We start from the raw sequence: 18,523 nt of genomic DNA, 5'->3' as shown, positions 1-18,523 counted from the left end.
TTCCGCCCCTGCCCGGAAGAGGATGTTGTTTCTGAATAAGGGCGGGCCTTCTGAGCAGAGGCGCGATCCAGGGAAGGAGGATGGGTTGTTGTTTCCGGGTTGGGCAGTTCGTTCTATCCCTCTTGGATCAGGGGCGACGGAGGTTGCGGTGCTGCGACGTGCTAGTTCTTTCCGGCGGTGGGATCTGGCGATTCCGACTTGACGATCGGAGCTGTGGCGGAGGAGATCGGAACTCGGTAGGGGTGATCCCTTTTGGGATCTGTCTCTGTCTTGGGTTTGGATCTGGTTGAGGTTTTTAACAGGGTGTCGGGTCTGTCTGCAATTTGGCGAGGCAGAGTGGCGGCGTAGAGATGCAACGAGGCGGCGAGGTTGAGGAGTCGTGATGATGGAGTTCGCCGGTGGCAGGAATGGTTGTCGACTGCACATACTCTCTGTTGGGGGAAAAGGTGGTTGGGCCGAGCCTTTGCTTTTGGGCCGTGCTGGTGTTGTTTTGTTTCCAGTTTTTCAGGCTTTAGTTGTTTATTTTTAGTTGTGTTGTTGGTTGGTTTTGTGTTAATAAGTCCCTACTTCTCTGAGCTATGGTTGGGTTCCTACTCTAGCTTTTGAGTTAGGATTGGGTCTAGGTGGTATGCCATGTATATGGTGTCATTCCCGTGGACGATTTGGTTCTATTCTGGCTTATCTTTGTTGTCGATTAGCTGACATTCGATCATTTCCACGTGGTCTGGTACTTTTGGACACAGTGTTGAAGAGGACGCTGTCGTTTTTACGGTTGATTACGAGGTTTTACTGGAACTTTCGGGTCATATGTATCAAGGTAGCCCTGGAAATGGGCGTTTGGCGGTTAGAATTCGGGCTCTTTGGCCTGATGGTTTCTGTAACTGTGGTTTGGGGTTGTGGTCATGTCCCCCCCCCCCCCCAATGTATTGCTTTCTAGTTGAATGAATGAATGATTTTCGGTTTTTCTCAAAAAAAAAAAAAAATTCATTTATCACATTTGTTGGTAATAATACGTAAGGAGGAAAAAAATCATAGACTAAACATACCACAGTGATTTGTTAGTTGCTAATTAAAATGTTAGGTAGCACTTATGAAAATAGTTGTCATGTTTTAATTCTGTTTGAACATGTGAACTTAAAATAAGTAAACTCAACGTAATCGATATGGCACATTTGACATTTCCAATCAATCGACTTGGGTACATACGTTTTTTTGTTAAATTGAGAGTTGCAATCAAGGCACCTAATATTAATTTTGTTAAAATAACTGATCATCACCAAAAATATTTCCTAATAATTCATGCTTATACATAACTACTACTCTAACTTGAGTTACTTGATACGTATTTCCAAACTCCCTCTTGTAGTTCATAACAATGACATATCTTATATTACGCATACACATTGGTCTTTATACTTGAACAAACTTAAGAGTTAAATCTCATAAATATTAGGGAAAAATGCACGAACAGTGTCTGGAGACTCTGAGAACTGTTAAAATGATACCTGAACTTTCAAACGTATCAATGTGATACTTGGACTTATATTTTCTTGTCAACGTAGTACCTACATCAACTTTCCGTTATGGCTCCGTCAGTTCGAGTCACATGTGACGCATGTGAGGCCGAAAATGAGGGCAAAAAAGACTTTTCCACTCCATCAAATCCTAAAGGGAAAAATGCACGAACAATGTCTGGAGACTCTGAGGACTGTCAAAATGATACTTGAACTTTCAAACGTATCAATGTGATAACTAGACTTATATTTTCTTGTCAACGTAGTACCTACATCAACTTTCCGTCACGGCTCCGTCAGTTCGAGTCACGTCTGACGCATGTGAGGCCGAAAATGAGGGCAAAAAAGACTTTTCCACTCCATCAAATCCTAAATGAATAAATTTAAAATTTAAAATAAAAACATAATAATTTATTATATTGAAAATAAAAGATGATTAATTTTTTTTGCTTTTTCTATTAACCAAGATCAATCCAATATATTCTCAAAAAGAAAAAAAAATCCCAATCCGATAAGTATGAACCTAACATTTCTTCATGTTCATCTTCTCAAACCCAGCAAAAAGGTTTAAAAAAAAAAACAAAAGAAATCTCAATTGTTCATGTTCTTGAACCCATTCTTGTTCATCTTCTTAAACTTGACAAACCCATTTTGAAAGAGAAATGAAAGATCTGGGAACTCCAAGAACAAAAAAGAATGAGAAATAATTTTTTTTAGCAAAGCTTCTCCCTTGTTCGATTCACTTCTAAAACACAAAACCAAGTCCAACTTGTTTCTGCAAAATCATTCAACCCTATTCAACTCCCCAAGTTTGCCTTAATTGGTGGCAACACCAGCAGCTGCGGCGAGGACCACGAGGTCCGCGCTCCAAAGAAGCGGGCCGAGCATTGGATCTAGGAGAAGACCCGTTGCCTTATCAGCTTCCGCCGCGAGGTCGATGGTATCAAGTTATTAACTACAACAAAAACACCAGCAAGTAATGATATAGATGATCTCTCCGCCCTCTTCCTTCCTCGATCTCAAGTCCCGCTTTGAGTACCGTCGAAGTTTCCAGAGAACCCAATCCAAATCCAAATCCAAATCTCAATCCCAATCCCAATCCCAATCCCAATTTCAATTTCAATTTTTTCCTCCAAAATGAAGGACATAGTCTTCTTGAAGCCTCGCTTGTCAAAGATCTGAAATCGGCGATGAAGTGCGCCGCCGATCCTTTCGTCGAGGTCAACAGCGCAGCGCTGTGTGCTTGAAATCGAGGAGTACTGAGGTGTTGTTGCGGGAGGAATTGGTGAGAACAACCAGTCTTTTTAGAGAGTGGTTGATCGAGGGGAGAGGAAGAAGACGAGAGGTGGAGGGGTGAAAAAAATTAATTAAAAAAATTAAAGGTAAATCAATCTTTTTACCAAAAAAAATATATTTAAAATTTCAGTTATAGGGCAAATCAATCTTTTTACCTTCATTTTGTACCTCACGTGCCTCACACAGTCACACGTGGTAAATTTAACAGTGCCGTGACGGAAAGTTGATGTAGGTACTACGTTGACAAGAAAATATAAGTCCAGGTATCACATTGATACGTTTGAAAGTTCAGGTATCATTTTGACAGTCCTAAGAGTCTTCAGACACTGTTCGTGCATTTTAAATGTCAGTTATAGGGCAAATCAGTCTTTTTAACTTCATTTTGTATGCACGTGCCTCACACATGGTAAATTTAACGGTGTCGTGACGGAAAGTTGATGTAGGTACTACGTTGACAAGAAAATATAAGTTAAGCTATCACATTGATACGTTTGAAAGTTCAGGTATCATTTTGACAGTCCTCAGAGTCTCCAGACACTGTTCGTGCATTTTTCTCTAAATATTATGATACTCTTCATCACTTTCTATAGGCTTTCTATTCACCTAGATGTCTATGCCTATGTTTTCTATAGGCTTTCTATTCACCTAGATGTCTATGCCTATGTTTTTGTAATTTTGTTTATTAAAGTAAGCAAACAATTAACTTGAAAGTCAAGATTAGGATTAGGAATATGAGTTCCTTCATAGATAATCCACATTTAATACAAAGTTGAAGTTTAGTACATTTGCTTGGTGTAACCGGTAACTTTAAGGAAGCCCATATTCCAAATTAGAAAATGGGTACCTAATTAAATTTAGTCATAGTATTAAAGCTTTTGTAAAATAAAGTAAATTTTGTGATCTAGTAGGTGAAATCCCAAATTGGTATGCAACTACATTTTAGATTTTTTTTTTTTTTTAGGAGACTACATTCTAGAATTTGTGGGTGGTAATGGGTGTCTTCTTGCTTTTGTCATTGACTTGTTAACAACAATAGTAATAGTCACTTCATTTTCCTTTTTTTTTTTTATAATTATTTTGTGAAGCTCAAACAATTCTGATTTCTAGTCTTAAAGTCAATGTTTTTTGTGTCATGATCGCAATATCATATGAGGATTAGTTAAATATGATTTCTTATGTCGTAATCTTGAATGAAATAACTAAATTTCACTCATATTATTTATTTGTAAATTGATGTTTCCATATAAAAAATATCCCATAGGATGGTCTAATGTCAACAGTTCAACACACGTCAACCACCCAATTTTGCAAAATTAAAGTTTTGATTAGATATTACCATAAAAAAGAATAATGTCGGAAATATCCAGCCGGTACACGTTGCGATTAGGTTAAGGATAATAGAGGTTGTGGGCCTAGGAAAGGATAGGGAGAGCGATAGGTGGGCCTGGGCCAACATAATTGAATGAGAGTGGTAGGCCCACGTTGAAGGAACTGTTTCCACTTGGGGAAAATAACCTCTTGAACGAAAGCCTCGTCCCACTTCCATTATTGGAAACCTTATGCATCATGAAATGAAATGAATAAGGATGATGAGATGTTAAGGATTAGACGTTTTGGGGCTTTTGGGAATTTTGTCTGGTGCTTTATAACGTGACTACCTTTTCTAACCCTTCCTATACCATATTTGTTTCCCTCTTAGCACACAATTGCACAAACTCTCCCATCTCCTCTATTTGAATTTTCATTTTCCTAGGGTAATTTTTTTGGCCAACTCTTCATTCCTTTGGTAATTAAACTTAAAAATTACTAAGGTTTCATAAGAATTTTCTAGGGCTTCAATGTATAAAGCATTATCCTCTCTTATCCACAACATAAATTGAACAAATGACAGTTTGTTTTACTTATGTTCAAGCTTTGACAACAATTGATATGAAAAACTTCAATGACGATTAGGTGTTTTCTAATGCTTTTGTTTCTTTGTATAATCTATTATTCTGTAGTAAGGGAATGCTTCAACTTTTATGAATGATCGATGAGCCAAATTGTTGGCGTGAGTCGTACTTACCTTATTTATGTAGATATTCTGTAATATTATGTGATCTGTAATATTCTGTAATATCTATAATATTATTAGATTTACTACTTGCCTTAGGAGTAGTACTTGTCTTATTAGGCACAATTGTAATTTGTATATAATTCATTCTTGTAAGGTGAATGAGATATCTAAGTTATTCAGCCAAAATTATCGCTTGATTTGACTCAAATCTCAGCTTCTCGAAGCAATATAATGTTTAGTGAAAGGATTATAGTTGCTTCCATGTTCATTTTTTCTCTAAGGATGATTATGATCGAGTCTTAGCGACTTGTACTCGATTCTATAATGACAGGGTTTGTATCATGGTCGGTTTGACTTCAACAATTCTTTTGCCTTTTAGGCCCTAATCTCACATCCATCATTAATTGTTGGACCTTTTTGGATTTACGATGTCTAAACTTGATCGATACTATTCCAATCTCCCATGCTCGCCATAAGGATTTGTTAGCACCTCTCTGTTGGTTGTTTCGAGTGATCTTATAGGATTTGGCTGTGAGCTCGAAGTCGACTCATTGAAATCTGGTCTTCACTCCCTCTATAGAATTGATGTAGTGGAGCCTCCTGACCTGGCCCAATAGTTTGAGATTTCTTGTCCAATTCTTGACTCGGTTTCTCGAGCTGGTTTATTGTCATGCCCCGATTTTTAAACACAAATAAAAATCGATATATATATATATATATATATATATATATATATATATATATATATATATATATATAATCTCATAATTATACATGCGTGATGGTTCAGCCATCTATACAAAATACCTGTAAAACTTTTTCCTTTTAAACCAAGTACATACTGATGCCCTAAACCCACTATGTCAATACAGACTCACTCCGCAGAGTCAACTATTACACAAGTTACGAATTAAATTGTCACAACAAAATAATAAGTAAATGCTCCTCAGAGCTACTACAACAGAAGTCTTAACAACGGTAAAGTCACAAAATTGGCTTCTTACCGTAAAGTTGCCAGCACGCTACCTCAGCTTCAGCCACGATTTCCCTGACCTGCAGGATCAACCCTTACACCATCGAATAGTGCACCGGGTTGCCACACAACAAACCCGGTAAGCTTATGAAAGTTTGTATGAGTAAACTCAAAACCACAAAACAGAAACACATTCTTAAGTCACATCCACCTAAACAACGATAAGCACATAACTCACATCTACAACCATCTGTTTCCTAACCTTCCATAACATGCTTACGTAGGTCAACTCGTGACTAAAACCACATGCTTAGATTCTCAACCTAGCATCCAATTACACAAATTCCAGTCAAACAAAACCTCCTCAAGTAATGTTTGGGAATCTTTTGACACACATCGGCGAGTCACAAAGATCACACTCGTTTTCTTCCCACCGGAAGCCTTTGTCATCAACATGACATCAAAGGTGAAAACAATGAATCACCTTCATATCCTCACCACAGAGCACAATCGTCACCACTATGGCCTTTAAGATCAATCAAACCATCAATCAATAAAATCAAGAAGAAAACAAGGCAATCACAATTCAAAACAAGCAAAACAATTCATAGTAACCCCTGCGTATAGTTTAGTTCAGGAGGTTACATTAAGACAACAATTCAAGCCATAGTAATCATCATAACCCCACACTCTGACATCTGTAGGTAGCTCCGACCATCACAGCAGTCCTCTTAATCGTTGTTAACTCAATAACAATTCAACTCCGCTATCGAGTAGTCATCACATTGATCATCACACAGATTTCACCGGTGATCACACAGATAGCCATCATCCTACTGATCACCACACAGATTTCGCCGGTCATCACACAGATAACAATCATTCAACTGATCATCACACAGATTTTGCCAGTCATCACACAGATAGCAATCATCCAACTAATCATCACACAGATTTCGCCGGTCATCACATAGATATTCTTACACAAGCTTTGCATGATAATCATCACAGAGATTCATCACACAGATTTCGCCGGTCATCACATAGATATTCTTACACAAGCTTTGCATGATAATCATCACAGAGATTAATCACCCTGATGTCATCGATTCATTACACATATATTCCTACCCAAGCTTTACATGGAAATCATCACAAAAATTCATCACACTGATGTCATCGATTCATTACACAGATATTCCTACACAAGCTATCATATCTTAAATCACCAATTAAGATGGTCATACTAGACCCATGGTATCTCAACAAATGAAATTCCACAATCACAACTCAATATACAATTTCACCATTATCGAGCAATAATGAACTCATTCAAATATTGTTCACATCACAACAAAGCCACCAACACATATATATTTAGGGAAAAACTCACAAACAGTACCTCAACTACAGGCCACTAATAACTTTCGTACCTCAACTTCAAAAAATATCATTTTGGTACCTGAATTTTTCACCCCGACCCAAGATTCATACCTGGAGTCACTAACGATGTGAGGGCCGTCATCTTTTGAAGGGTAGAATCGTCCATTCGGTGTTCATCTTCTCCAAAATTGAAAATTTTGTCCTATGTCTTTGCAATCTAAAATTCTTTGGCTGGTTCCAACTTTGCTCTCCATCGATCATTCACGCTTTCTCCAAATCAACTGGGCTTTTGCACTCCTTCATAATATTGCATTTGGAAGAGAGTTGAAGAAAGTTAACCCACATGCATGTTGTTGGGTTTATCTGATCTGGATGGGATCACAACGATATCTTCTTCTCTTTTCTCTAAACTTGCAGAGGAGATAGTGGTGGGCTTTATTGCCCTTTTGGTCGTCAGGAAGAAGAAGAAGAAGAAGAAGAAGAAGAAGAAGTTGGATCTTGTTCATAGAGTCTCTTGTTCGTCTTGTTTTGTGTTTCTTATTTTCTCAGTTTGGGAGTTTTGTGACTTGGTCTAGCTTTTCCAATTGATCCCAAGGCAATATTTCCATCAGGGGAGTACTTTCTGGGCCTCCCTCGCTTCTTCTTCCTCGCAGAGGCCGTTGAACAGTCGATGTTGAACCCTCCGTTGCCGCCGCAAGGCCTCAACGATCCGTCAAACGAGCTTGGGCTCATGGAATCCAGCGACTGTGGCTTCAATGCGAGCTGCTGCTACTGAGCCACCGTGTTGAACTAGAACCGACACGAATTCGGCCCGCTACCCAACATCGCAGTCGAGTTGTTGTTGGTGTTGTTGTTGGGGTTTATGGTGGGGTTGGGCATGAGGGAGGGGTAGGAATTGAGACCCACTATCATGTTTGGCTGCGGCGGAGATTGTGGTGGGGCTTCCCGTGAATCCAATCAAGGAGTGTAATAGGGGAGCTGAGAGAGACTGAGAGAGAGAGAGAGAGACGTAATTTGTTTCATGAGACAGAGAGAGAAGAGGTGATGGAGAGAGCTTTGAAAAAGATGAACAGTGAATGGACAGATTTACCCTTGCAAAGTTAACACAGTTAACGGCGAAGTGGATCCCAGGTATGAATCTTGGGTCGGGGTGAAAAGTTCAGGTATCAAAATGATATTTTTTGAAGTTGAGGTACGAAAGTTATTAGTGGCCCGTAGTTCAGGTACTGTTTGTGAGTTTTTCCCATATATTTAAGGTAAATATATATATACGTAGTCATCCACTCAGGAATGCCACTAATACCAACTATAGTCATAGTTAACCTAATAACTCCAAGACAAAATGGTAATTATGCTCATAACGAATATCGTGAGATTTACTCACCTCTAAATCCCGTTGCGTCTTCACACGCTAACCAAGATAAGCACAATCGTCCCAATCCACTCAACACAACTCTGTCAAGTACCTAACCACATACAATCCCAACTTAGTACACGAATCATAAACGATTAAACTCCAAAATCCCCGTTTTGAACTAAAACCACAAAAGTGACGCCAATCGAGGCGAAACCACATCCGAGACCACCCAAGGTCTCCGGAATACTTCTACGATCGATATGTCAAAACCACAAGTCGATCGAACACTCGAATCCTCACGGATCGAATAATCGAACGGTTTGAAACCGCAAAAATCATATCATACTCATTCGATCTCCAAAAATTATGTATTATATATCAAGATGCTCGTATCGACGAGTAGATGATAAATAACACCAGAAACCGTCCCTTACATGGACAGAACGCCTCCACAAGTGGTGGCACAACCACCACGGTTACCGTTGGCCAAAACTTAAAACCACATTAATCCAACCGTCCAAAATGTCAAGAACACCAAGTAGAGCAACTTTAATACCTGGAGTTCAAGCCAACTTAACCTAGATCGGCCAACATCAAGCCCACAAGCCGAGAGTACACTGTTCACTCCGAGTTGAACCAATTCCAACGTGAATCGATCAAAACCACCACCAAGGATCAACAAAGGAGGCTGCTGCGAGCTCCACAAGCCTGGTTTGAAGCCCTGCCGTTGTCGGAGATCGGAGAACCGATCGGGTTTGACAGCCTCTAACATCGCCGCCATGGGTGAGAATCGACGCTAGAGGATGCCACAGGGAGGAGCGCACGGAGGAGGCGAAACGATCCGGCTGGGTCGGAAAACCGGGTCTGGGTCGGGTCAGTCGAAAAAGAAGAGAGTGAACGGAGAGTTTAGGGTTTTTGGAAAAGGAAATCTTCCAATATGAAAATAGTAACTTCCGAAAATGGAAAGTTCTATTTATAGTGGTTTCCAAAAATGAAACTTCTGCAGACCATAACTTTCACATACGAACTCCGATTTTCGAGTGTCGCATGTCCACGAACTCGTATCGACGAGCTCTACGACTTTCGTGAAGAAAGTTTTGAATAAACTCAACGAATAAAAAATCAACCTTTTGACCCCTCGGAAATAAAACGTTACGAGTAATTATTCATCCGAAACACTTCCGCCTCACCCACGAACCACAAAATCGTCTAACAACCACTAATTAAATTTCGGAAAATCCTCGGAAAATAATAATGAATTTTCGGGGTACTACATTTATACTATTGTGCAGGACAAACCAAGTGAGGGTTGCAATAAGAAGTATAAGTCGGGTGCCCCGGTTTATACTATTGTTGGATCTATAATTCTTGAATAAAGAGCATCAATTATATATATATATTTTTTAAGAATATCATGTCGATGTATTAATACTGAGGTCAGAAAGGACCATTACATATCCTCCATCTACCATCTATGGGTAGATAAAGAGTTTGTAGTAAACAACAACAATACATAGATTAGGTCCGATCATTTGACGGTATCCATGCTCACTTATGTAAGAAAGCCTAGCCTATAAACTATGTTACCAAAGACAAGTAAATAGGCAAAATTCAAATGAAAATAAACTAAATTTTCTCCTTGCCCTTAACACTAGGGCTTGGAGGTTTGCCAGGGCATATCACACTTAGCACTTCTTTAGCAGAAACTTTCTTAGTATATTAAAACACGTACCTTCATTTGCAATCTTCCCACATTAATTTCACGTAATGCCTCATAGTATGTGCCATGTTCAAGAATGGCATCCAGTAGTTTTGTTTTACTTGAATTTGTCATTCATTCCTCTGTTGAGCATCTATTATATGATATAATTAAAAATATGTACTTGTTGTCTATGTTTATGTTTATTGTGTTATAAAATCAAGTGAAAATGATTAAGTAATGACTAAATAGTCGTGTCTTTTGATAAGTCTACCATTATTTGTAATATCTTTCATTATCTCTAAACCTGAACACTTGTGATGTTTTGACCATTAGACAAGAGAAATGACCTTCCATTATGGTATCTCTTAATCTACAAATCTATCTCTCAGCCTATCTGAGTTGGTTTCAACATTGAGTTAGTAATTAATATAAACTCACACATTTATCTCTTCAGGGTTTAAAACATCTCACTTTCCAATTACTATTTTCTTGAAAGATTAATTATGATATAATGTGGATAATGTTTGTAATTTATTTTAGAGCTACAAAACATAAGGAAAAATAAGTGTTTTCTGTTCAATTTTTTTTTCCAGTGCATGCCCAAATAGAATTTAGGTTGGAGACGATAGATTCTGTTTTTGGGACGATAGCTTTTAGTCATGAACACTAATTTTTATTTGTGCTCATATATCGTTGCGTTAAAGTGTTCATAGTTTTTCGGGTGAAGATAATAATTTTTGAAATGAAAATGATAGCATCTCGTTACACTTGCGTAGTGCAACTCCAACAGCTTCCCCATATTTTGATTTTTCTCTATTTTAGGGAAAAATAAGGCTCTTTTGCTCCAAACAGATTCCCTATAACTATCCCTATTTTTTAGAGATAGTGAGGAAAGAGAAAACCAAATTCCCTAAATTTACAGTAATCTCTAAAATTTTAAGGAAGAATTATGGAGATTTTGGAGATTGTTGTAAAATAGAGAATCTGTTGAAGTTGGAGAAGAAAAAAAGACTAAAGCTTTGACTTTTGCTTTCCTATAACACAGAAATTATAAGAAAGCTGTTGGAGTTGCTCTAAATCACCACAATTCAAAAAGTGCCGGAATTATGATATCTTTAAAAATATCAAATTTATAGTTGAGAATTTTTCACTTATAGTTGTTATATTGGAAACAGACTTCAATTTAGTGTGATTTGCCGTCCAATCGTTGCAAGAAAAATGTAACCATTTTATTGGTTCACGTAATTATTTCAAAGGCCAGAAAAAAGTTGCACAATTTAAAGTGACAAGGTTCTTGTCAATTTTTTTTTTTTTTAAAGTGACAAGGAAGTGCAGCACACGAGTCGAAATGTGAGAGTGGTGGGGAGAAATGAGAGAGATTAAAAATACGAGGTACAGCGAATAGGAAGAGGCAATGGTCCGCTGGAAGAACGAAAGAGGCAAAAGGTGGCCCTCTTCCCGTACTCTTGGATTGGACATTTTTGGTAACCCCTTCCTCTTCCTACAATTATTCCCATTTCCTTTTTCTGATACCAAACCAAACCCAGTAATAAGTTAACCCACCTTTCCCTTTCCCATTCCCCCCCCCCTCTCCGAGTCACAATAATTGCCCCTTCTTCCCGAACTACCCCTGTCCTCCCCCCACTATTTACCCTTCCTCGTGGTAAAAAAAAAAAAAAAAAAAAAACCAGGTGAAAAAACACAGACACCTCGCGCGTTGAATAATCAAACTTGCTAATAAAGGTAATTGAGTAATTAGCTATCTATTTTAGTGTTTCCGCTGTCTATTTCCATTAGTGGGTAAAATGCACAGAGGGAAGGAAATAGAGAGAGAGAGAGAGAGAGCTTTTCGATTTGGTTAACGTGGGAAAGTTGTGTAAGAAAGAGATGGTTCTATCTTTTCATTTTTAATTTCTTTTTTTTTTATATTCTCATCCTCATCTGATTATGGCCCTCCTGATGAGAACCCACCAATGAGAAAAATGATTAAAGAAACAGAGAGAAAGAGGCAACAGTAAAGTTGTACAGAAATGGGTTTAGTGTGTGTGTGTATGTATGCCAAAAATACATACTAGAGAAAAATAATAATAAAAATGATTGAGTTGCATAATTTGAAAAAATAAAGTAATGGAAAAATGGGGTATTATGAGTCATTGAAAAGAAAAGGAGGAGGAGGGGGGCAAGTGGTTAGAAAGAGAAGAGAGAGAGGTATTAAGGGGGGTGGGGTTGGGATTCTTCAGCTAAAGCTCTGCTGAAACTGGCCTCGTCTATATGCTGTATTGGGCAGTTCCCATACATCAACAGATCTTGGAGCTTCTCAGCTCCTCTCTCTTTTCTTGTTTGTTCGAGTCTTAGGGTTTTCCGCTTTTGTTCGTTTTCTTCTCTGTTGTTTGTTTAATTCGGACAGTTTTTTTGTTGCGGGGAAGAATTCTGGGTTTGATGTTTCAAAACCCGAGTTTGTTTACGGATTTTGGGTTTAACACATCGTGCCGAGAATTGTGTTGAAGTTTTAAGCAAAGTAGTGTTGAGTTAGAGAGACCAGTGAGAAAAAGAAAAAAATGTGGGATCTCAATGACTCTCCTGATCAGAGACCAGTGGACGATGAATCCGAAGGCTGCTCTTCGCAGAAGACCAACTCCGGCGACGGAGACGACGACAAGGGCAAGAGGGTCGGATCCGTGTCCAATTCCAGCTCATCCGCCGTGGTCATCGAGGACGGATCAGACGTCGACGAAGACGCCTACCCCAACGCCAACAGGAAGCGCGGGAGCAAGATATTCGGGTTCTCCGTCACCGACGACGGCACTGATCCACAGCCCGTGACCCGGCAGTTCTTCCCGATGGACGAATCCTCCGAAATGGAACCCACACGGGCCGGCGGAGCTGTGGAAGCAGCGGCTGCTTCGCCTTCTTCTTCTTCTTTCCCGCGGGCCCACTGGGTCGGAGTCAAGTTCTGCCAGGCGGACTCGGGCGGGCCCGGAAAAGCAGCGGAGCCGTCGCCGCAGCAGCAGCAGCAGCAACAACAGCCGATGAAGAAGAGCCGGCGTGGGCCCCGGTCGAGGAGCTCACAGTACAGAGGGGTGACGTTTTACCGGAGGACCGGCCGTTGGGAATCCCATATATGGTTAGTTAATTAGTTAAACGGAATTAGTAAACAAAAATAGTAACTCTTACCCTATTCCCCATTTTTCAAGTACATCATCTTTATATTTTTGAGGGCCGGCCAATCACAATTTTCTTCTTCTTCTTCTTCTTTCTCTTTGTCCTTGATTCAGGGATTGCGGGAAGCAAGTTTATCTTGGTAAGACAAAAGGACACCTATTTTATCATTGCAAATACAATTTCCATGATGGTTTTTCTTATGGATTTTTTTTTTTTTTTAAATTTTTGGGCACCTTATAGGTGGATTCGACACAGCACATGCAGCTGCTCGGTGAGTATTATTTGCTTGCCGTAAAAATCTTTACATTTTCTTGGGAAACAAACAAAAAATTTTGTCCCAGAAAATGTGACTCAAGAAGATGAAAAATTTGAGATAATTATTTATTTGATTTATTTTCTACAGAGCTTATGATAGAGCGGCGATCAAGTTCAGGGGAGTAGAGGCTGACATAAATTTTAACATTGAAGACTATGAAGAAGACTTGAAACAGGTGAGTGGTGACTTGAGTTCTTGCCCCAACAAAACCTGGGTTTTTACGATAATGGTTTTTTTCGATACTTATCTTGAACAGTTTTATCATCAACAGTAAATCAGCTTTTTTTTTTTTTTTTTTTTTTTTTTGGTTTTTACGAAATTTTGTGGATATGGGGAAGAATGATTATTCTCTGGTGTGATATGTTGCGGAACAGATGAGCAATTTAACAAAGGAGGAATTTGTGCATGTACTTCGCCGACAAAGTACCGGGTTCCCTAGAGGTAGCTCGAAATATAGAGGAGTGACTTTGCACAAGTGTGGAAGATGGGAGGCTCGGATGGGCCAATTTTTAGGCAAAAAGTAAGTAAACCCTACGCTTAATTATCACTCATTTTGTCACATATGTTTTCTTTTCCGACTCAATCTAGACCGTATATTTTGATTATTGGTCTAGCTAGACTGACGGTCGGGTGACGTGAAATATCAATAAGAAAATTTCAATGCCCCATTTCTGATCTCTTATTGAGCTTAATGATCGATCTTACAGGTACGTCTATTTGGGATTGTTTGATACAGAGATTGATGCAGCAAGGTAAGTGCTTGTAATGTTGAATTTCTTAATTTCTGGGCAGATAACAAACCAGTGGTTGAAGATTGGAGTCAGAATTGTTGTACATTTTTTTTGTAGGGCCTATGACAAAGCTGCAATCAAGTGTAATGGCAAAGAAGCTGTCACTAACTTTGATCCCAGCATTTATGAGAGTGAGCTGAACTCAACTGGTAATTAATTATTTTAAATTTTACTAATTCATCTTAATTTTCGCAAATATTCATTTAGATATGTATTTGTGCAGAGCCTTCTAGTATTAATGCAGGAGATCACAATCTGGATTTGAGTTTGGGAAATTCAAAATCGAAGAAGAATAACCCGGCTTTTGGGACTGCACAAAATCACACCCATCAAAATGCTGCAATGGAACAACAAGAGCAGCCGTCTGCCTCTATGCAATTCGAAGCCGATTGGAGGAACAATCAAGGATTTCGGCCCAAGGTTTATATTAACTGTGACTTTAATTTCTTTCTAAATTCCATGCTACCACTAATTAAAATTTTGGTGTACTAAACTTTCTGTTATCTTCATTATTTAGCCTAGAGAGGATAATGACATGCGTAGAAGAGATGGGTACCTGGAGAATGAAACCATGCAGCTTCTGCTCCGTACAAACCTCCAATCTCCATCCCCGACTCAAATGCACAAGTACGGGCAGTTTAATCAGTTCCGAAACCCTGCTGGAGAGACGCCGGCACAAATGCCTCACCATTTTCCTCCACATACTTTTAACCCACCAAATTATCAAGTGAGGTTATTTCTTAATCAGCTAGTAACTAGTATTCTCACATTAGTGTGGCCGCTGGGTCTAAAACGTGAATTGTCATGTAGATTCAGTTTCCGAGCAGCAGCGAGGTCGGAGCGCGCATTGGGAGTGATCTCACACTGTCGATGAGTGATCGACAACAATGGCAATCGGGTCATCCGTCCGAGTTATTTTTAAATGCTGCAGCATCATCAGGATTCCCACCGCAAATTAGACCACCTTCGCAAAATTGCTGGCTGCAGAAAAATAACGGGTTCCACTCTCTCGCTAGGCGCAGTTGAGATCGATATTTGAACCACCCTTCTAACATTTTTCTCTGCCTTTTTACCACAAATCATCAACATTGTCCTAACTAGTTGATCAAGCTAGCTAAAGTCCTTTATTATTATGTAAGCGCTAAATCTTGCACCAAAACGATGTCGTTTGGTAGCATGAAGGTAGAGAAAAATAAAAAACGAGGAAAGGGAAATTCCAATTTTCTGGGGAATATTTGGTGATTGGTCAAAGTCAAACTAACCAAAATGGAAGAAAATCTTGAGCTAGATATTCTGAGTGTTCTATACCCCCATGTGTTACTGACTTACTCTACTGGTTTAAGTTATCCCATATATTTTCCCAAAAGGGTTGCCATCTTTTTTCTATTTTCAATAACTTCTGTTCTCCTAAACACCAAAAGTGGTTGAATGCTCTGATTCCTTTGTTCCCGAATAGGGTAATTCCCATTACATCGTTTTAGTTTCATCTTTGCTATAAATTACTACCAAAGCTGGGGATTTAGTAAAAACCATCGTCTTGGAAATATCTACTGGATGGTGATGAATAGTCACTGTCATTTGCGTCCCTTGAATCAGTTCTCTCATGGCCAAAAGCAGTCAGACACTGGCGCTTTAATGACGAGAGTGACCCTTCATTGCAGCCCCAATTAGCTTCCAGGACAGAAAAGAAAACAGACAACAGTGAATGCCCGGAGCCCAGATTAATGACCAAAAGGGTATAAGCGTTTTAGGGTTCACTCCGGGTTTAATCAGATTACGAGAGAGAGAGAGAGAGACCAACCAGTTTAGAGCCCAGAGAAACGGGTTGTCAGGTCAAACGGGTTCGGAAAATATCCATGATCCCCATCTGGGTTTTTAGACCTAGGATTTATAGAACATGCGACAACACGAAGAACCTTTTGGAAAGCTTGGCCTTTGGGGATTATAATTAGTAGATATTGTAATTAATCATCCCACCATATTAATTAGTAGATACCGTAAGTTGTTAGATAGCTTGGCCTTTGGGGATTATAATACAAGAGCTGCTTGCATCATCTGGCGCGTCATCACTACCCCAAGATTTTTTCTCTCTCTCCCTCTCTACAAATATATTCTCTTCTCGACTGATCTGCCCACCATTCTTGAAGTCTCTGCATCATTATAAAAGCAAATGCCTAAGAACATAAAAGGGCATAAAAAATAAATCCTGGTGAAAGCTAATATAGTAAGTAATTATGTATATATGCTGGTGAAAGCTATCTATAGGGTGGATGAACATTCTTGTGCACAAAACAATGGCATGAATTTGGACAAAGAACAACATAAAAACAATGAGGGTGATTAAAGTAGTGGTAAACACAAGAGCAAGAGAGAGGGAGAGGGGGCTGTTCTCTGTCCTCTGCATGTGAAGATTGGCAGGAAATTATGGCTAGTTCTGAAGCAAGGAATCGTACTACTTCTCAGATTTTTACTGCCACTTTCCTTGATTAGTCTGTTGACCCGAGAAACCTATCCTTCTTTTGTTAATTTTGTTTTTGCTTTTTAATATATATAATTTCAGATGATAAGACGGGTAGATAAGACCGTTTGTCACGTATACGATCCACATGTTATGCTGTTAATCTAAATTTATTTACGCTTTTTAAATAAACTTAATAAGATTAAAAAAAAAACTTCTTAAAAACTTCACTCTTATATATGTAAGTGAGAATCGAACTCATGATTTTTACAATGTTGGAATTATAATTTACTAACGGTTCACAACTTATGATCTAGATTAATATTAATTTGTGGTCTAATCAGTTGTCCATTAAAAACAAAAACATATATATACATCCATTTCCGAAATAGGTATATGTTAATTATAGACTTATTATAGTAATGGGTGTTAACTTGTTGCACTTGCATATATGTGAAGAAATACAACAATTATTGAGTAAAATATTTAGAATTTAAAATTCATGATGTAAAATACTAGAAAATTTTAGTTCATTATAAAAATTTCTTGTACAAGTCATTTGTTTCCAAATTGGTAATTAAATAGTCATAATTTTTTTTTTTATATTAAGTTTGTTATAGAAGGCTCTCGAAAGGGTTGGACTACTTTCCAAATAAGGGGTTGCCACACATTCTGTTAAAGTTTAGAGGAATTAATATCGCCTGTTTTTATTTAATTAAGAAAAAAGAAAGAGTTTCTAATAAAAGTTTGAAGCTTCATAGAGACAAAGCTAGCTTGTTATTGGAGCATGGGTTTCCTTACAAGTGATGTATGAAGTGGTCCAAAGCACTAACGAGCCACGAGGCTTTTTATAATTTTAGGGTTTGTAGAATTGAATGGAGGAAAAGAAATCGAAATTTTCCAAAAAGAAACAGAGCGGCATTGTCCTCTAGTTGGCTTTAAGATCCTTTCCCACTTTTCCATCTATCGGATCTACGAACTAAGCAAATCTCTGCTCCAAATCTCAGATCGAGAATCTGAAACGGAGTCATCTCCGTCGTCTTTATGTGGTTGCTTTTACCAGTTGTGAAAAGAAAGAGAAAGCTTGCTAGGTTACTGGTAACATGGCCATGGTTGCTTGCATACAGTGTTACAGACTTGCAGGTACATACTAGGAGCATAGTGGGGTTGGGGGGACCAATGGCAAATTAAATTTGCACAGGAAGATGATGAGAAAAACGAGGTATATATGGAAATGTATTCTCAATGTTATGTGTCGTGTTAGGTGGGTTCGTTTCTGGTACATTAATGTTCAATCAGTTCCGTGTATGTAGTAGACCAGCTTCATGCAACAACTTACTAGGTTCGTGAAACCTTACAACACTCTTTATGGTCTCATCTGCTTCTAATAGAGTCAGTTTACTGTTGCATGTAGCTTTATCAAATCATTCGTAACAGTAACTCTTAGATTATTTGAAACTTTTTGGAACAAATCCAACGAGTTTCTATATAGTTTAATACAAATACGGATTTAAA

At 38.6% G+C, this 18,523-nt stretch overlaps 1 protein-coding gene across 4 annotated transcripts; it reads left to right on the top strand.

Moving 5' to 3' along the window:
- The first annotated feature begins 12,469 nt into the window (after positions 1-12,469).
- LOC133720901 (floral homeotic protein APETALA 2) lies at positions 12,470-15,839 on the top strand. 4 transcript variants are annotated; one of them, XM_062147402.1, is made up of 10 exons: positions 12,470-13,405; positions 13,557-13,582; positions 13,684-13,714; positions 13,847-13,934; positions 14,134-14,279; positions 14,467-14,511; positions 14,608-14,681; positions 14,774-14,970; positions 15,068-15,277; positions 15,361-15,839. In XM_062147402.1, exons 1-10 carry the CDS (start codon positions 12,840-12,842, stop codon positions 15,574-15,576), a joined length of 1,599 nt encoding a protein of 532 aa, XP_062003386.1. In that variant the 5' UTR covers positions 12,470-12,839; the 3' UTR covers positions 15,577-15,839. The 4 variants fall into 4 exon arrangements, with proteins under 4 accessions (XP_062003386.1, XP_062003378.1, XP_062003393.1 ...); XM_062147394.1 differs by having other exon boundaries at positions 14,608-14,699; positions 15,367-15,839; XM_062147409.1 differs by having other exon boundaries at positions 14,608-14,699; positions 15,068-15,282; positions 15,367-15,604.
- Positions 15,840-18,523: the final 2,684 nt, after the last annotated feature.

The sequence above is a fragment of the Rosa rugosa genome, chromosome 1 (assembly GCF_958449725.1).
Source record: "Rosa rugosa chromosome 1, drRosRugo1.1, whole genome shotgun sequence".
In the NCBI taxonomy this organism is placed as follows: domain Eukaryota; kingdom Viridiplantae; phylum Streptophyta; class Magnoliopsida; order Rosales; family Rosaceae; genus Rosa; species Rosa rugosa.
The sequence above is the reverse complement of the archived record's forward strand: the minus strand, read 5'-3'. Positions and strand labels throughout refer to the sequence as shown.